The 20588-nt window shown below is 45.0% G+C and overlaps 1 protein-coding gene across 3 annotated transcripts in view; it reads left to right on the top strand.

Moving 5' to 3' along the window:
- Nucleotides 1-20588, top strand: part of LOC148326515 (3',5'-cyclic-AMP phosphodiesterase 4C-like) — a 35664-nt gene that overhangs the window by 7397 nt on the left and 7679 nt on the right. The window contains exons 3-8 of one of the 3 annotated variants that reach the window (XM_088310802.1): nt 16339-16533; nt 17226-17270; nt 18311-18347; nt 18518-18591; nt 18667-18719; nt 18951-19063. In XM_088310802.1, coding sequence (XP_088166928.1) covers nt 16339-16533; nt 17226-17270; nt 18311-18347; nt 18518-18591; nt 18667-18719; nt 18951-19063 — 517 coding nt within the window. Of the gene's footprint in view, nt 1-6333; nt 6626-16338; nt 16534-17225; nt 17271-18310; nt 18348-18517; nt 18592-18666; nt 18720-18950; nt 19064-20588 lie in introns of those variants that run through there. The other 2 variants (XM_088310805.1, XM_088310804.1) reach the window with 2 other exon arrangements.

The following is a 20588-nucleotide window of genomic DNA, read 5'->3' as shown; positions in this document are numbered from 1 at the left end:
GGAAGTTGCCGCTTGCTTTTGGTGTCTCTGGCACGTTTGACCATTTCCATTTCAACGGGCTGCTTTTCCAACCTTGCAACAAAATGATGAACAAAGACGCTCGCTTCCAACGGAAGACGCACGGCAACTTTTCCACCCGCCGGCACTCGTGCATCGGGTACGTATCGTTGTCAGTTGGCCGAGTCGGCCCAAACCGGCGCGCTGATCTTTTACTTTTCCAATTTTCTGCTGATAAAAAAACAAAAAAATCCTCTCAGTTTTGTGTTAAGATTTGATGATGGGGTTTTCGGAACGCTCAGTGGCGACCTCGAGGTTAATTGTGGAACAACACGTCTGCCAACCATGAGTTGAGGCTGCGGGGAAGCGTGTCGCTTGTTGCGGTGGCTATGGGGGGGGTGGACCAATGTCGCTATCCACCGATGTTCCTCTTTGGGGTTTATGGACCAGAGCCAAGATGATGGTTCTGTTGGACCGTTTGGATCAAGCCAATATGACGCACGCGCTTTGGACTTTGATTACTTCCTCGTGTCCCGCAAATGTGAGTCCACTCTCAAGATGAGACTCGATTGGAAAGGACAAAGCGAGTCGGATCGGTCGGGAGGCCGGCGTGCGTGTTGCAAAGCGTTGTGCATTCTGGGCATGAGACATGTGCTCCCGAGTGTCATCAAATCTCCTGCAGCCTCTTCAAATCATATGAGAAGATCAAAGCATGTGATTGGAAGCCGCAGTCCCAAGAACACAAATGATCACAACAAAGCGTTTATTCTCTTCGCGTTTGACAAATTCTCGCTTGCTGCAAAAATCGACTTGGCTGGAATGGCAGAATATTTTCCGCTCTAATATTTGTCACGTGGGACAAATCATGAAGTGATCCTTTTCCGGTTCTTCAGCGGTTACGGTAATAAGACGGAAACTTGGACCAAATAATCAGGCGACATAATTAGCTTATGAAAAGTTGCGTATTCTTCGGTCAAATGCGCGCATGGTGGAGAGACGCGTCCGTGTTTGCAAAATGTTTCTTGTCGTCGCTCACAGCTCCCGAGGGTCCTTTTCACCGAATCTCTGTGAAATTGGTCCCGTTTCCTGGCGGACGCTAAGAAACTTTGAGGGGAGCTTTTGTGCAGAAGAGCGAGTCGCGACCCATCTTCGGCGGAAAGCAGAGTTTGGAGTTTTCCTCTGCAGACCGCCGGCTCGAGAACTTGTTTTTTTCCGCCCGAGCACGTGACGGTCGGGATGGACGTCTTTGGGACGCATTCCCACCAAGTCGGCGGACGATGAGCTCCACGTTGCTTTCTTTGTCCCAAACCTTCACTGAGTGTTTTAGGCATCGGCAAAGCTTTGCAGACGGCGGAACGTTTTCTTGTTAAGCGCTTCTCTCGTCGACCTTGAAGCGTTTCATCGTTCTCGTCACTTCCACTTTTCAACGACGCCGTCGGTGGTTTTCCTTTCTTGAGCAGGTGTGCTTCGTACGCATGCTGGCCGACTGTGCCCAAAAATGCGCCACATGCGCACAAGCCAGTTTTTGGGCCGAATTGTCAGGAATCCGAGGCACAAATTTTCAATTGTTGTTTTTAATGTAACCATAGTTGGAATTGTTTTTTTAAAATGGTGTCCATTAATTAGTTTTAAAAATGAGTTATTTACATCACAAAGAAGTGTGTTGTGCTCCACATCACAACAGAGATGGCTTTATTCGGAAATGTACCGAGAGTACCAGGACACGATTCAGGCGCTCTCTCTCGCTCTCTCTCTCTCTGTCTCGTCTTTGTATTTAATCTAAATTAGATTTTTTGGCGCTTCAAAGTTGCATCCACGTATGAATCAATATGGACATTTTGATCACAAAACGGATTTGAATTGATAACAGTCCAATCTATTGTGTTGTTGAATTATGTTTACTTCTGACACGACTAAAATGAAGTTAAAATGATGCGTTCATTTTTGTAACATTACAAAATATCTTCAATTCAAAACATGTTTTAGTTATGAAATTTGAATCAAAATCAGGAACTATATATATATATATATGTGTGTGTGTGTGCCTGCTGTGGTTAAATGAGTGCTCCAGGTCCTTATCATAAAAGAACAGTCGATGCTGTGTGCAAAACGTTTAAGGGGAGCGCAATGATATGAAGTGAGCTCAAAGAATTAAAAAAAAAAAAAAAGAAAGTTGGCTGGCTGTGAAAGCGAGATAAATTAGACAAAGAGGTTCAACGCGCAGACGACGGGGTGGAGAAATGGCGATAGAGCGGATGTGGATGCGATAGTGGCGCTTTTTAACCGATGTTGGAAGGTCAAGTTTTTGCGGAGGCCGTTAGAAAAGGTCAAAGTGGGAGAGAAATAAATGTTTGACTCGAACAAAGCGAGGCCAGGTTGCGTATTTTGAGCGTCAAGTGAGGCCGATCGTGTCGATGTCCGAGTTGTGCTGGCACGCGCGCACGCATTTGTCAATATGGCCTGTGTGACTCCTCCGTGCGTCACCGCCGCGCTCTATAGTTTTGCGCATGACTGATTTCCACCATGGCCTCGAGAGCTTCATCGATCCCCGAGGGGAGCGGCGAGCCCGTGATGGCTCCGACGTGAGCTCCGATTCACCGGCAACATCTCTCCTGCGGGCGGGACATCATGTTCATGCAACAGCCGCTACCTTTGTAGTATTCTATAAGGTGGGGGGGGCGTTTGTGCAACAAACGTGTATTTCAGAAAAGGGCTTTTCTTTCTTTTTTTTCTGTGTGTGCAAGTCGTGTCAGATGACTGTCGGTTGTCGCCACTAGAGGGGGAAGCTGACTTTGCGATGCCCTGGGCTGAGTCACAGCAACAATGGCCTCTCTTACCTTATTTCTTTCTTTCTTTATTTTTGACCCAATCCAGATTTGATCTTCATTCTGGCTTTTACGTCTCCATTATGTCATTTGTGCAATTTCATGTTCTTCTTTCGGCGGTCACTATTTGTCGTATCGTTCATTTATCTCGATTGTGAAGGTTGCGCTCGTCAAATGTAAGTAACCGGCCCATCCGCCCACTTTTCCATTCACGAGAGGCCAGGCACACCCTGGACTGGTTGCCAGCCCATCGCAAGCTACAAATGGACACATTTTTTTTTTTTTTTAGCATTGTGACCAAGTTGCCTTGTTTGTCGCGTTCCAAAAATGTCGACAAATACTTGCACCTACTCGTCTGCGGGTCGGCCCAAATCTCGCGGATGGTCCACCGATGAATCATGAGATGACACCCTGAGAGCCTTTTACTGCGGCGCGTGCGTGACGTTTGACATGACGTTTGACAAATATAACCTCCAAGAGCCCCATGCTGACGCCTTGTCGATAGCGGTGTGCGTGCGTCAACCTTGACTGTAAACCCGCTGGTTCGCATTTCTATCTTAGCGACGCCGGCCAGAGCGCTTGGAAAAGCAAGTGGTGCAAAATGGCGGAATAAGAAGGAGGCAGGTGGCGGCTTGAAGCAATTTAGCCGACAGTTTGCCAATTAACGTCCAAAACTACAACCGTGTGGATATGTAATCCCTCGCAATAAATCCTTCACAAATGTCGCAGCACCGATTTTTTTAATTTCTTGTTTTTTCAGGTTATCGTACTCTTTTCTTCATCAAAATCACGTCACAAAATCATTTTGAACGTAATGAAATCATTTTTAGGTTTCGGTTTGTGCTGGAACGATTTCAACTTACTTGAATGGAGAATTATTTTTAGGGGGGGGCGGAATATTCCGGTAAATTGACTTTGGAACTTGATCATGGTGCCATTGGATTGTTTCTTTTCAGAAAGAAAGTTGAGACACTCCTTGGTGGAGGTCTTTGTTGTGCAGAGTGCCAGCTTGGTTTGTTTTGCGTTTGGCGTAATTGTTTTTGTTGGCCAATCGAAGCGAGGTCATCAAACCGACATGACGACGTGTGACAGGCCGCAGCTCCGACAGTTACGCACTCGAAAAGAGCTCGTTAACCGGGAATGCCGACCATCACGGGGGCCCTTTTTCTAATAACGAGCCCGCGTCCCCGCCGGAGGCTGCGGGGCAACGGGAGATGCGCCCTTCGCTGCTTACCTCTCAACCTCCGTTTCAAATGTTTGACGGGATGATCCTGAGCAGAAGCGAACATTCGGCGTCTGTCTTGCGTCCGACATCCGCTCGCTTCCACCCGAGTGACGCACGCACAAGAAAAATGGGAAATCATCCGGTACGTGCGCCAGCAATTGTCAAAGGCTCGTAAGACTTTGTTTAACATTTTTTTTTTTTTTTTTAGTACCTCGATTAAAAAAAACAAAAAGATTGTTTCACAACCTCTTTTGAGCCAAGCCATTCATTTTACGTCAGAAATCTCACAGCCTACCGCCAAACAAAAAAAAATCTAGATAGTGGTCCCTTGAGATATGAGCTTCATTCATTCCTTGAGCATGCTCATAACTCAAAACACACGCATTTTAATAATAAAATTCGCACTTTATAAAATTGGACATTGTGAAAATTCCGGACTTTCCGCTCTCAATCATGTGATCGGAAATCGGGCGCGATCTCGTCATTTTCAGCTGATTGGAAATCAAAGTGGGAGGAAAAAAAAAGTTATTTTTAAGTGCTACAAAACAACCACAATAATCATAAATAAATAATAAAACAAACAAAATAATTGAATAGAATGTAAATCAGCGTGACTTTTTGTCTTTCAGCTTTCAAATATTGATTGATTTGTATCTAAAAACAGGAAAATATCTTTGATTATTTTTATTTCCACAAAGTTGCCATGTTCAACGACTTTCCCTGGCTTTGTGCTTCCGTCTGCTTGTGGAATTTGATATTTTCGCGTGGCGCTCGCCGGCGTTCTGCTGCCTGCTTTGTCAAGAACAGATCCTGTTAAGACAAACGGCGTCAATTATTCCACGCGTCGGCGCCATGGCCATCAGGCAAAAAGTGAGCCGGCGACAACGAGGCCATCGGCTTCCATCTTAACTCATTCGCTGCCAGCCGAGTAAACGAGAATGAATCTTTGACGTCTTCAGCCGTCAATGGGAGTCAACGAGTTAATTGACGCGCCGCGGGCAAAAAAATGCTTGGAAAAAACGGCCACATTTTAGCGATTGGGATTTTTGAGACACACTACGCTGATGTCTTGCGCTTTTTCTTTTCAAATTCAAGTTTGTACGACCTCGGGGCCGTTGCGTTTTGTTGCCGTGTCATTCAAAAGACTTTGGAAGTCTGTCTGCTAAAAGAATATTTGACTGAGGCCGATGGATTTCCATACTTGAATGAGAAGAAGCCTCTTGGATCATGGATGGAAGGATTATATCGTCCCCCGTTTCAATCGCTAAAATAGCAAATATTGCTCACGCGGTCCCTCGAGTCATTAAAAGCGACACTTTCAATCCAATACTAATAACAACTCTTCTGCGGCGACATCGCCTGAAGGTTTGCGGCTCGTCGTCTTCCTGCTTTTATGTCCAAAAATTTCCTGTTTAAGTTTTCAGCACCGAAGGTCGTCCAGCTACCGTTTCATATTTACTTTACACATTTCTTCTGCTCTTCCAAAATACGTTGCCCGTGGCCGTGGGTGTCATGCGGGACAACATTCTCCATATGGAAATGGGCGTGTGTGTTTTCTCTTGGCCCAACAGAGTCAACAGCGTGTGTCCAAAGGGAGACGAGGCTCTTGCCATTGTCTCACGATTGAGAGAAAAGCAAAGAGTTAGAAGGGCTCCAACATTTGGAGAAGTGTGAAGCCGTGCTGGCTAAGATCCACCCCCCCCCCCCCCCTTTTCTTAGCGCTGACCTCACTCGCAAACTTGTTCCTCTTGTGCGGGAGATACACACGTGCACACTTGCTCACTGACGCGCATCCCCCCCCCCCCCCACCACACACACACACACACACACAACTCACATGGCACAGTCTGCAGGGGCACTCGGACGAACACACCAAAAAAAGACAAAAGCCGAGAGCTCGTGTGAGTGACTGAAGTTGGTGGAGAGAAGCGGAAGGACTCGTTTTTGTTTAGCTCTGTGATTAAAAGGTGCAACAACCCAAAGGGGAGCGGAGGAAGCACGGAGTGAAACAGAAGAGCAGGGGAGTGAGTAGACGCATTCGAAGGCGGGGTGGGGGGGGGCAGCGGGAGCAACACCACATTTAGACCTGAAGCGAAGATCCACGTTGGAGAGCATTTATGCAGCACGTGTGAGAGCGGAGCGCGTCTTTTTTTTTTTCTTTGGACAAAGAAAGAAACAAAAAAAAGGGACTCGAGGGATCCGGGTGGTCGGGAAGGCGGTCCGATCTTCTCATTTTATTCCAACCCGACTCGTTGCATCACCCCATCCGGTCCGCCCGGGCTCGGTGTCCGCTGCTCCTAGAACGGGCGTCCAGAACTCCCGCCGGTGGGCATGACAACTCCGCGGAGAAGCGGCCGCTCTGACGGAACGAGACAGACGAGGAGGCGGCTGGCATTTTCCCGGCATGAGGCCGAGCGAGCTGCCCGGAACCGGAGGCTGACGACGGGACCGTGAGCGTGCCGAGCCGCGGCGGGTTCTGTTTTTCCATGGAGCGCACGGTCACGGTGCGCGGCGGCAGCAAATGGGGGTCGCCGTGCGCCGTCAACGGGCCCATCGACATCACCCAGAAACGCCGGCGGTAATGAAGAGCCTTTTCTTTTTCTCTGCTTTCATGAGTCCGCTTTGGCGCGTCTCCACAATTCAAAGGATTCCATTTTACTTAGCCCTCGTCCTCATCAATTCGATTAATTTGTACGTATTTGTCATCTGCAGCGGAATGGACGGAGTCGCCGATTTTCAGTGCATTGTGGACCTTCATTAGACAAAAGTAGTACTTTGGCGGCATCTTGTGACAACTGTGGCCGTTCCGTTCCGAGCCTTATTGGTCGGCATTTTTGCTATTTGTAGCAGAGCTAGCCTTACTTGCCTTTGGGGAAAGGAGAGCGGCAGTCGCCGATGCACTTTCAACCGTTTCAAAAACACGACGTGCGCCGGAGCTGCTGTTGGCCACAACTCACGCTCGTCGATGTCACCCGAGCAGGCCCCGCCTCTTTAATGCACAAAAAGAAAAAATTGAAGTTCACTTTTTGGACTGAACCCCGGAATGAGCAAGCGATACGTTCCAAACGTGGAACCACCTTTTCAATTTAGCGTACTAAGCGGTACGAGTATGCCGTAGGCGAGCAAATATTTGGAAGACGACGTGAGCGCTTCGTTATTGTGCTGACTGAGGAATTGTGATGATGACATCAAAGGCACTTTGTGACATTGCCGCTCCTCTTCCTCCACTTTGAAGGCCAACCAATTATTTGTTTTGTGTAAGTTTTCTTCCGTGAATTTGACGCGAGACGTTTGTAAAAACAAACAAACAAAAAAAATCTCGGGACTCCGATTTGCTTCAAGATAAATTCTGAGCGGATAATTACGACCTCACAAAAACAAAATGCTCAACGAGCGAATGATTTTTTATTTCTTTCAAATTTAAAGATTTTTGATGGCTGGAAGTTGGTGTTTTTTTTTCCAGGGCGGCACAAGACGCATTCCTGACAAATAATTCAATTGAAGTTGGTCAGCTCATGAATGAATAAAAAAAAAAATCTCCCGATTCTTCCAGCTCGTCCTCAAGATTTCAGTCAATCGATCAAAATCTCAAGCGTTGCCTTTACGTCTTTTGATGTTGCGTCATCTGCCGCACAAGTTGTCACCGTAAGCGGTACGAATATCGCTTTTGGAATGAAAGGTGTAAAAAATGAAAGTCAAGTTTTTTTTAAACTAACAATTAAAATGCTTGGTAAAAGTTTTTTTTGTAGGTCAAACTTCAAAAAGTGAAACGTGAAAATATCTCAAAAAGCTGCCCAAAAAGTCCATCTATTTTTTAAATCAGCGTCAAAAATAAACGTCGACCTTTTTTTTTTATGGCATAGCGAATAAATTTGAAACTCTGAAATGAATGGATTGATTTCAGTTTAGCATTTTTTTTTCTGTTCGCATCAAAGTTTAAAAGCAAGTCGCCATGAACTGGTGCCTCAAGACAGTGGGAAAAAGCCCCTCCGGACTTCACGGAACCGCTGCCAACCCAAAAAGGTTGGCGAGCGCCGCCGTGATTTATGCAAGCAGAAATTGAATATGAGGCATGCGAATGAGGTCGCCGAGGTGATTTCACCGAAACTCAATTCTCCTGCTCTGAGAATGTCATCAATCACCTTGGTCTTGATTTAGCGAGTGCGAAACTTGGACTTGATCGGAGACTTCCAATGCCAAAGTGGCTTCTAGGCGTCATTTGTTTGCATGTCTGGGCGGAGGAATTGTTTGTTTTTCGCTGCGCTTTCCATGCGGTCCGTGTGGCCGAGATGTCTTGATCAAGTCCTCGCACGCCATGAATCTTTTGCTTTGGCGCGTTGATGCCTTCCTTCATCAAAGCCAAAGCACATTTTGTCTTCAGGTGATATTTTGGAGAATTATGGCTTTGAAAGCGAGAGAGTCCAACTTGGCTCGTCATCGGGAGGGACACGTTTTTGGCTTTTCGCGTCTTCTCTGATCCAACAATTTGTTCCTCCAAATAAACGATGTTGACTTGACTTTATTGGTCAAGTTGTTTTACGATCCAGTCATGAACCTTTCAGACTGGATTTCTTTATCAAACAACAAACGTGTTGAAAATGTGTGGCTGTGATTTTTCTTCTTTTTTTTTTGTCGCATTTTGTGCTCTTCCACACCTGCTGACGGAGCTCTTTTGTCTTTTGTCCTTTGGATTCACAATCACCGAGTGGAAAAGCTTAGATTTTTTTTCTCCTTCTGGGATCGATATGGATGAACAAAGAATATTAATATCCTTTCTCTTGACCCACGAGCTTGAGAGAATTTGCCGAGTACGTTGAACTTTTCTCCACCTCATCTCATTTGTCCTGCTCTCACTTGCTTCCAACTTTGTTCTGTGTTGTGCCAAAGCGATTCCACAGGACGGCAGTCCGCCTCTGCGTGTTGGCCGTTTACGGCCATGACTCGGAAAAAAACTTTTGGAGCCATCGTGATGTCGTTTCATGTCTGAGTGGAACAAATGATCCAAGAAGAAGATGTTCACCTTCATCTGCGTTCGGCAACATCATTTTGTCCTTTTTGACCACTTTAGTGATTTTTGAAGTGGGCATAGTGAGGAAAAAAATGGAGGCGTGTTTTTAACTGTCGTGTCAAAGATTCAATGCGTCTTGAATTCACTGAAATGGCTTTGCAAATATGACGGTAGATTTGAGTACTTGCGTTTCCATATTTTTAAAAAATGCAAAATTTTGAAATCAATGAATATATATATTTTTTTTTTTCATTATCGCCCGGCCCTAACCGCCGGTCCGGCGATGGTCAAAGTATGGTACGAGTGCTACCGGTGGTCTGCCGACTCCCTCTTGTGGTACACGAAAGAATCGCTGGCCACGTACTGTACAGTTCGGTTGTATTGAACTTTTCACTTTGAACAATCGATGTTTACACTGCTTAATATGTATCCGAACCGTTTAATGGGTTCTTTTGTGGCCTGCGTTTGTTTTGTGAAAACAGTTTTTTGTGTGCTCAGCAAAAAGGCAACAAATGGCGAGCTAATGTCATTTAACTGCACTGACATTGCTGGCGACTTCAAGATAATTTTGGGGTGAAGATTTTGTGGTAAATAATCAGACCTGCATGTGAAGTCGCTGCGTCCTTTGACACGCTTGCACAGTCAAGCGTATCCGAGGTGACGGTGCGCCCCATGAGCAGGACGGCAGGCGGCACCGCGGCGTGCCGTCCTTTTCCAAAGGAAAGATCTGAGGCTGACGGCCGTCCGCATTCAATAATCATAATTGCACACACACACACACTCGAGACTTGACGTGGTCTGGGCGCCGCCTTAATCCCCGAGCAGCGATCTCACTCTTGCAAACGCGCGCTTGCTTCGTTTACAGAACAGCCGCTCATTTTATGTGCGTGCGTCATTATCCGATTACCTGTTTGAAAAACACGCAAATTGATCACAGCTTTGCAGCCGAAGCTATTTGATGGCTTTTTTTCTTTTTTCTGTCATGTGACTTACTTAGTTTGATTTTGCTGAGCTAAGCATCACCACCGATGACATAAACGCACGTCATTCTGGCCACGCTTTGAGCGATCGAAAAAGAGAATGTTTTTGGGTTGTTTTTGTTCAATGGTTTCAGCCCTCCCACCTTGTTTAATAATAATAATAATATTCCCTTTATCAGTCCCACAATGGGGAAATTCGAGATTCGAACCCAGGCCTGCTGGGGAGACTGGGTCCTGAACGCGGCGCCTTAGACCACTCGGCCATCCTGGCATGATATCGCTCGCAGTTTTTAAAATAAGAGAGTGTCTTGTTCTTAAACACATGGAGCAGCAACACATACAAATAAAAAGTCTCCACATCCCTGTTCAAATGTCGAGTTTTTTTTAAATGAGACCAAGATAAATATTTTTTTATTATAATGTGGTTGCAAAAGTGTGCACACCCTCTTATTACTGGGGATGTTTAGAATTCAAGATCATCTTAAATGGGCGTTAGCGCACGACTTGACCACTTGTAAAGCTCTTCAGGTGAACTTGGATATTCTAGCGGGCTCACATTTGGTTTGCGAACACTGACTGACATTTTGAACTGTTCATAATTCCTTATGATGCGAAAGGCTCGAAACTAACCAGGATACTGTAAAACGGTATGAAAACTCAGCGGGCTAAGCGAGGGAGAGCAAATGATGGCTGGCAATACTGCGGGAAACGCCGTACTGGCCTTTCACAAACTTGTTTTATTCACACATATGTCAGCAGTGATGACAAAAAAAGGTCAGTGAGGTGGCTGTCGAACACGACACTCGTTCACATTCATTCAAAGCGTCGTCGACACCCTCTTTCGGAACAATGGATATGCAGTACATCTAAAAAAAACGTAAACGTAAGTGGGTTTGTGTTTTTGCAGCAAGGTGACGCCTCGGTTTTGGTTTGATTTAACAAGGTGGAGAAAAGGGCGCATGAAATAATATTCTTTATCAGTTTTTGAAATATTTTTAAAAAAATTATATATTTAATAATTTTTTATTTTATACATTTATTTCATGGCATAAAAGAAAAAGGCATGTTTCCATGAAAAGAAAATTGGAATGAAAAGGTCGTATTTCACTTGATGAACTAGAAAATGTTCAATGTAGATGAAAAATAGTTTCTTTGACTCTTGTCACGTCTTTACAATGACGTAAATAAATACTTCAAAATTGTCAAAAGATTTCTATGAATGCAACAAAAATCGCTCAATGATCTCCATTTGAAAACATGCAGCCTGTGCGTCATCATCGGATCAAAAGACATAACAAATGCGACCAAATGACTTTGACATTTCCGTGAAGACGCTATTCGCTGGACTCCGGGTCAATTTCTTCCTCACGGTCGAGCCACGAATTGTCAGAGCTGAGCGTCGGGAGCAAAAGGCCCGGCCCGGGATTAACAAAGGAAGGTTCAAGTGACGGCTTGCCCGCGCTGAAGCGAGCTCTCGCTCCTGCACTTGAACCCCCCCCCCCCCCAGATGCGACTGGCGTTGGCGTGACGCAGGCAGGGTGTCCGATATCGCCCCCACTGACGGTGCGCCATCAATCACACTTTTCATCGGTCAGCCTCTTACGTAACAACGCAACGCCGTTCTCTCGGTACATTATTTTTCTTTTCTTTTGTTTTTTTGGGGTGCAGCAGGATTATGATCGCGTCCCAACAGTTGACATGTCTTTGTTGCGCTTACACTGCCATACGTTACAGCGTGATATATGCACAAATATACAAAGTGACTTCTTTCACTTCATGTTTCTTGTTCTGCAGTTTTGTGCCTTCCTAAAATATTTTTTTTTAATGCAAGAGAGCTCTTTGCGCTAGGGGGAAAAAATATCATATGTAGTTATTTTGTTGCTCACTTCAAACTCTTTGTTGTTGGGTTAGGAAAGTAGATCTTTCATACATGCATTGAAAATGTATGATCCAAAATGTAATACATGAAGAGCACGTATTAAGCACATATGCATGTATTTTGTTCATATTGTCATGCCTCTGGTTGGGAAGTGCATGGAAACCCAACAATTCTGAGATATAAGCGTTATCTTTGTGAAAGCACTTTTTTCCCCCCAAACCACTTCTCTCATTAATTTGGGAGGGTTTACTTCAAGACCTTTCCACTGTCGAGTTCCATTTAAACTCTTGCAGTACTCGATATGTCCAGTAGAGGGACCCTGCCCTCACTGACAATTCTCTAAACTGCCGCTACTATACATTGAGAATAACTTAACAGGAAATACAACAAAACACACGCGCACAACAGGGTTATTTTTCAAGTCATTACACGGAATTGTTTTCATTTTTAGCACTGTGACAGAGAGTGTGAGCGAAAAGAGAGAAGAGGTGGGCGGGAGTAAGAAGGGTGATCGTTTTATTCGACGCCAAAACAATCAAGTCTTATTCGGGACACATTGTTTCTATGGGAACTGTTGGTTCAGAGAACATACGACTGGGCACTGACGTTTTGACCTTTTAAACACACCAGTTAGTCTACTGTATTTGTCGTCTCTGAGTTTAAGGATGATGGACATGTCAAATATTTGAAAAAAATAAAAACTCTACTTCATAATTTGTTTCTGTCCATCCATTTTGCTTTTCTTCCCCTTTTTTTTGCTAACTTTGGGTGAGAGAATTTGTGTGAACTATGCAGTGACGTTCCAGTCCAACACGCAATAGCTGAAAATCTCTTAATCTAGAGAGACCCTTTTCAAAACATTTGAATATTCTCACAAACTGATTGAAACAGACTTTTTTTTAAATATTCCTTAGCACCTGTTCTCGCTCTTGCTAGCATAGTTCTCAAGTCTACTTGCTCCAAGCAGTTTATTTGACTCCCTCATTTGAAGCTGACTGTACAACTGACACATAAAGCAAAGGATGATCAAACACCAAAATGTTCATCTGACCAAAGTCTGCTAGCTTAATGCTAACCACCACAGACAGGCTAACAGAAATGAGCATAGATGTTACTGTAATTGTATACCTTCACAAAATTGCTCCTCCTAACTGTATCACATAGAAACTGAATATAAAACATTATTGATTTTTTTTTTTCATCAGTAGGTTTTTTTTTCCTTGCTCGGGGGCACGAGAAAAGTGCTCCGAATGTGGCCTAGCAAAGCACCAATTTTCCTATTTGGTCTTCCTCTGGATTGCAACCAAACATCCCCTCCTCAAGCCAACTTGCCGCGCCAATTTCAGTGCTTGGGTTGCCTGATTTGGCGTATTGAACTGAAGCAAACAAATGTTGAAATATATATAAATACTCCGTGTTTTAGATGGAAATCTTGGATTGGATCTCAGAACGCGGTGTAACAATAATATTAAAAGTTGCATTCCATGGATCCCATGACCATTTTTCATTGTCTGGGTACATTATTATTATTATGATTCCTATTCTTCTTCTTATTCTAATGTGTGGCATGTGTGCAGTCCAGTGTTGTGCCAATCGTGAAAGCAAGCAAGCACGAGTCCAAAAATATGGAAGTTAAGTGAGAAAAAGTCGTGGGCGATGTTTTGATCTGCGGGCTAATTTTAGCTCAGCATCGGCTTCAAATAGAAACCTTCCCATAAATATGCATGAATGAGTTGGGGGGGGGGGACCACTCTGTGGTGCAGTGAGAGAAGGGGGGGGCGGCGCTACCTGAAATCTATTTTTAGTTCCAACCATTCCACTCTCGGTCTATTCCCCCATGCGAGGGGAAGCTAAATTTAGCGGCTTGGAGACAGAAGCGTGATGCGGGAACCAAAATAGAAACAAGTTGATGGCCAGAGCGCGCAGGAGCAGCGGGGGGTGTCGCATCATTTGTAGGGACCGAAGGCGACAGATGGAGAAAAATGGGCAAGATGGAGAACGAGGATGACGATGATCACATCACAATGAAGCTCGAGTTGCGAGTTGAATTTTTTCCATGACCAAGCAAAACTCAATTTACTGTACTTTTTTTTTTTTTGTAGAGCTGAACAAATAATTGAACTCAATTTGACATCCGAATGGATTAGAATGAGATTTTGAAATCACCAAGGCTGCGATTTGGGGACACAAAAAAACGTACATTTATATTTCGTTCAATTGGTAGGCTTTTTTTTTGGGGGGGGGGCGTGTGTAAATACTTTTTTTCTACAGTGTATTGAGTGCGTAGAAGGTGCAGTCGACATCATTGTGCCATTTTTATAATAATTGTCGTAATCTGATTGACGACATGCGGACGTGTTTCCGCCACACTCGTTTGCTCGAGTCATTGTTGTCATTGCGAACGCTTCACAAGACAAAGTCATTTGGACAACTCTTATTGAAGAGATCAATACATTTATTCATGGTTTATAAATATTTTTTTAATTATTGCTTTGTTCCAAAAAGATACATTGGAATCATTAGATATTGAGGGGAAAAAAGTCATGATTATTTTTCAAATATGTTCAACATTATAAGTCAAAATGTTTGGAATCAAGACACTGCATTCTCTTGTAATGTAAAGAAATCAAAAGAAATGTCATTACTGCATTTGCATCTTGAAGATGCGTGCAAGTCTTGTCAAAAGAACTTTTTGACATGAAGCTTGCAAAGTCATCACACGATTTTCCTTTTTGCCTCGCTGTCCTCCGTCTGACTCCTCCGCTTCATATATTGCACTCGCTCCATCTGAAGCTGTCACATGAATGGCGAGGCGAGGGCTGCGCTTATGTAATAGCCAGTAACACACCAGCGTCTTGTCCTCATGCAGCACCCTCATTGGCTCGTCGAGTCGGAGGAGGGAGGATGGCAAGAGACGAGTTGGGTTTTTTTGTGCCTACTGCAGTTGCTCCAGGCAGTTCTTCATTCAAATGCAACGCTAGAAATCAAATTGTATCTTTTAGTCAGAGCATTCACAGCGAGTCTGAAAATGATGAAGCCCACGCTTGAAGTGACTTTTTGGAGACTTTACGTTTCGACTTCAACTGCCGCACACGTTTGCCGTTGTAGATCACCTTTTGCACACTTGTTATTTTTGCTCATTCATCTTTCATCCATGGCCTCTGCGCTTCATCAAAACCAAGTAATAAACATTTAAACATGTAAAGAAAATGTTCAAGCAATCCGCGTGACTTTATCTCATGAAAGTCTGATAGCTTAATGCTAATTTTTCACGCAAATCATCAAAATGAAGATGTGACTAAAAACCCCAAACTGCAAAGCAAAATACAAAAAAAAATTATATTTAGCACCGAAATGTTCATCCAAACTATCTACTTTTATCGAACAAAAGTCCACTAGCTTTAAGCCAAAGAAGCTAACCGCTATGGGTAGCGCAGATCTTTTGAAAATTCCAAACCTAAAAACAACTGCGGCTTTTCCCACATAGCGGAACGCCGTGGCATACAAAAAGAAAAAAACAACTAAGCGTTGTACAATCTATTTGAACAACCAAACGCGAAAATGCACCAGCTAACTTCTAAGACGCTACACATTTTTGACAGGCTAACAAGCCGACAAGCGAAAGCGACGGCTATTGAAGCCACAACAAGAAATTTGGGATTGTTTGGTCAAGGACGGGCGTGGCTCATCCAACGCGCGCAACGTGCCGAGCCTGCGAAGAAGGGACTCGCCGTGTCGGATCAGGAGGAGGTCCCCCTCGCCTGAACACTTTGCTATTTTTAGACTCTCACTCTCATATGAACGCAGACCTAATGAGCTCGCCATATTTTTTCATACGGCGCCTTTATGACATTTGCGTTTCACACCCTTTTGTTGTCGACGGCGTCATCTTTACAATATGAATTGCGGTGTTCCCCCGCTATATTGCTGTTCACCCAAAGCACGGATTTTTTTTTTTAAAGCAATCATATTCCGAGGTTTTTACAGCATACAATGTCTCTTTATATTGCAGATTTGGAACGCCTCATTTGGTTGTTTGTTTGCCTCATTGTTGGTGCGCACTTAACAAGCTGCCATTTTTCGTGTACGTGAAGGCGTCAGCGACACTTTCCCACATGTCACGCCGTCACACCCTCTCAAATGTGTAATTTGGGCCTTTTATTGTGGCGCATAGAATGCTCGCACTTCCTTTGGCATTTTCCCCTTTTACAGAAAAAAGTCTGTTACTTGAGTGTGATGAAAGTTTGTGATATTTTCATTCGGCACTATTGTGTCTACTGTTCACTTTTGTCGCTGGGATTTTCTCCACTTGTCCCCAAAAGTTGAAACTGAGATCATCATCCTTTTGACGGCGTGCCGACCACGCCGCCGGCGCTGTCGTCATTTGGAAGCCGACTAATAGCAAATTGTGTGTCTGTTTGCAGCTTTGATGTGGAGAATGGCTTGTCGGTGGGGCGAAGTCCTCTGGACGCTCAGGCCAGCCCGAGCTCGGGCGGTCTGGTCTTGCAGGCCAACTTTCCTCACAGCCAGCGGCGGGAATCTTTTCTCTATCGCTCGGACTCGGACTTTGACCTGTCATCCAAAGGTCCTTTGAAAAATGCCTCCGCTGCGAGCGACTTGTAAGTTTTCACGACCAGGTCACTGACAAGGACAAATGTATTCCGACTTTTTACTGCCTGAGTATGACATTGATGTGTCGCGCCGTATCCGTTCTCAATTGGAATGCTCCCACTTTGACTTCCGAGCAGGTTTTGATTACCTGGCTGATTGAGTGAAAGAAATGGAGCAATTAGAGTGGAATCTCAATTTAAGGCATTGCTTCTCAATTATTTTCTGTTTCGCCCCCCCAGCAAGAAGAAAACAATTTGCGCCTGTTTTCTGATTTTGGTTATGTGAGCCCTGATTGGTTGTCGTATGACTGACCTCTCAGCAACTCTGATGTCATTATCAGTCGACAACATGTGGCAAAATGGCCGCCCCCCCCCCCAAAAAAAATGGCCGCCCCCCTTGAAATGGATTTTGCCAATTTTTGTCTCCGTGGTTTTCCCTCCAGTGACATTGAAAAGTGGTGCCGAGTGTGGTCCTCGAGAGCCCCCGTCCAGCCTCTTTTAGATGTCTCCCCCCTCCAACACAACCGATTGAAACAAAAGCCTGACAACAATCCTGATCCTTTGAATCGGGCGTGTTGGAGGAGGGAGACATCTAAAAAGAGGTTGGCTTGGGGCCCTCGAGGACCCCGCTTGGGCACCCCAAACTTGAATAAAACCATGACGGGCGCCCCTCACCGCTTGACGGCTGTCTGTTTTTCAAGGGAAGAAAGCTTGAAGCACTGGGAAGTCAACTGGTTGTCATCTCGGTGAGACCAACATGATAAAAATGCGATTCAATCACCGATTTCCATCCCTTGAGCCCTCTTAAACTTGACTCATTTGGCAATTTTCAGCTGTAAAAGGTTCATATTTGGTCTTCAATGATTGGATCATCTCACTTTTTTCCAGCAATCGCATTCATGACAAACAAAATGTGAACTTTTTTTTTTCCTGCTGGAAATTGCCAAATGAGTCAAGCGTCCCTTTAATGTCTTCTTCGGTGTTGGGCACCTTCATGGCCGACCCACTCCCGCTTTCCTCCCACCAAAAGTGACTGAAACCTGAACTGAATACAACTTTATTCACCTTGGATCCTTTTTGCTTCCCCTAAACACTTTTTATTTTGCTTTTTGTGTGCGCATGGCTTTTTTTTTTTTTCACCAAAAGGACCCCCATTTTGTTTGTCTTCCTGGTATTCGCTGGTTTTCCATCCACCCAGTTTTGTTCCCTCGCCCAAGCATCAGCAATGCATGTTCATACCACAGGGTGATACAAAAAATGTTCTCTGTCCAAAACTCTTTTTTTTTTCATTTAATTCATTAGACTCATATTGACACTCAAGTGTGTCAATAAACATCATCAAACTATATCAAAAGAAAAATATTGACGTGATGGCCAGGCCATTTTTTGGACACCCTGTTTGTTACACAATGGCATTCTTAATAATATGTCGACCATTCTAAGAACGGCATCATGTATTGAAACGGATACTTTGTATGATGAAAGCAAACAGGACATCATCAACATGCTTACCATTTATCTTTTTTAATTTAGTCATTTTTTTTACATAGCGATATGTTATAATTGTAACAGATTTTTAAATTTGCCGGACGCTGCATTCGATGCATTTGCTTAATCCAATGAGAACCAATCCAAGAGTTTTTTATTTTTCTAGTTCAATTTAATTTTTGTACTGAGATGTTTCCAAGCTTGTTTAGCTTCGTACGTGTGAACGGCGCCGCCTCTTTTCCAGCAACGTGTTGTGTTTTGCATCCATTCCTCTCCTGTTTTTTCTGTCCTCATGCAGACACACAGAAGACATGATCGTCACACCATTTGCACAGGTGAGTCCTCACCATCTTGAAGATTCAAGACATGCCATTAGGAATCCCCTGGAAGCAAAAAAAAAAGGTCGGCTGGTGTGACAGTTCTGAAAGAATGTCACCAAAGCGGCACAAAAGCGGAGGAGTGCTCATTGAATGAAATGTTGAGATTTTGGACCTTGATTTGGCAGGTCCTCGCCAGCCTGCGGACTGTCCGGAGCAACTTTGCGGTCATAACGGGCCAACAAGATCGGCCGGCCAGCAAGTAAGTGCTTCTTGGCAAATGTCTATCCACTCAAATCACCTTGTCGTGAAGTAAATGGCCACTCTTTGGACGCAGGACCCGATCTTCCGGCAGCAACCCGCCATCCATGTGCAACGCCAGTCTGGCAGGTCAGTGCTTGGATTTGATTGGCTCCTATCAAAATGTTGCAAACAAAAAGATGAGCACATCCAAGTTGACGGGATTGGCAAGTCGCTCCTCACGCGTATTTTGGGAGAACGAAAGCACGGAATACCTCGTCCGATCGGACGCGGGCGCGAAAGGCGGGCCTTTGTGGGCATCACAGCACGCGGATGCTTTCCGAGTGTTGACGATAACGTTGGTTTGTTGTCCTGGAACAGAGGAGCCTCACCAGCAGCTCGCCGTCGAGACTCTGGATGAGCTGGACTGGTGTCTGGAACAACTGGAGACCTTGAAAACGCGACACTCTGTCAGCGAAATGGCCTCCAACAAGGTAACTTTACTCGCGACGCGTCTGGATCAGCTGACGGCGAGGTCGATGGGCGTGCATCACAAAACAGACGACAAAAACAAAAAAATGGAAATAATTTCATGAATCTGTTCCTTTATTGATATTTTTCTTTCTTTGGATGTGGCTATGTGCCGGCTTAATTGGAGTGTTTCCCAAAGTCCATGACTGGCCTGTGATGTTCACTGCTGTCCTTCTAAGCATCAGAGCATCCATCAGCGTCCCGTGGAAACAGAAAGGAGGTTTCCTCCATGAACGAGCGCCAGGCTTTCGTGAATGCAAATTGAGGCAAGACACGCCCTTCCCCCCACTCGTGCAGACAAATGTGAATGAGGATGAAACGGCATCCCCCTCCATCCATCCTTTCCACTTGCCCCCCCCCCCCGCCTCGCCGTCCACTTTTCCCCGCATCCAAGCCCAACGTTCGCGTGATTCCACCATTGGTCCGCCCACTCAGCCAACTCGTGCTTTTCATACAAACACGTAGACACGGATGCATACATCGCCTTGTCTGCCCGCGTACGTTCAGCGACCGCACACGCTCACGTGGCGCCAACTCGGCTTCCTCCCCGAGTCAATGAGCAAAATCCGAAGAATGTGTCAGAATGCTGTCAATTGTTTCGGTATGACGGAAAACTTTATCCGACAATTGGAGGATAGAAAATGCAAAGATTGCAAGTGTTTTGCGGAGACCTCAGATCGCGTTTTCAATCCATTGGCCTGTCTCCGGTTGTCATGGTTACGTTTATTGCACCATGTAAACTTTTGATTGTCGCAATGCCGTGAGATTTGTTTCCCAAAATGGCTTAAGAAAGGTTTGGCAAATGCTTTTTTCTTTGGCTTTGTCCCCACCAAATATATCTCGATCCTTTCCTGTAGATGATGCGCGTGATGGTCAGTGTCCTCACATTATTGAGGTACGTGATGTACTATTTTTATTTTTGGCTTCATGAATGAACGCCCCCCCCCTCCCTTTCTCGCACGCTTCTCTTTCAACAATTTTCTTCATATCATCTTCAAACTTGGTGCACATGGTGCATCTCACAACCTCCAGCGCCAACACGCTCGGCCCCTCCCACTTTGTGTGGCTTTGGACCAATCAGAGCGCTGCGGCTCTCCTGGCCTCTGCTGCAGCACGCACCTCATTGGCTGCTATTCTTAGATTTTTTTCTTTTTCTTTTTTTTGGGGGGGGGGGCGTGGATTAGAGTAACTGGTTCTGCCACTGTTTACACACACGAGAGGAGGCAGTAACGGAGTGAATGAGGGAGCAGGAAGGTGTGTGACAACATTCCCTCAGTGTTTCCAGCGCTGGCTTTTTCTTGGAGCGGCCGCCGCGTGCATGGATCGAGGCTTTCCCAGGACTTGCGGTCGCTTCTGCTCGGGGAAGCGGCGGTGAAGAAGCGCGGGGCAGTGGCAGACAAAGAGCACAAAGCTCGTTTTCATTCTCGCTCCCATGCTTGATTTTACGCTGAAATGCCAGAAGTGGATCCTTTCCTTTCGGAGTCGTGG

This window comes from Idiotropiscis lumnitzeri, chromosome 12 (genome assembly GCF_059441095.1).
Source record: "Idiotropiscis lumnitzeri isolate Australia: NSW breed Sydney's pygmy pipehorse chromosome 12, RoL_Ilum_1.0, whole genome shotgun sequence".
Lineage (NCBI taxonomy): Eukaryota > Metazoa > Chordata > Actinopteri > Syngnathiformes > Syngnathidae > Idiotropiscis > Idiotropiscis lumnitzeri.
The sequence above is the reverse complement of the archived record's forward strand: the minus strand, read 5'-3'. Positions and strand labels throughout refer to the sequence as shown.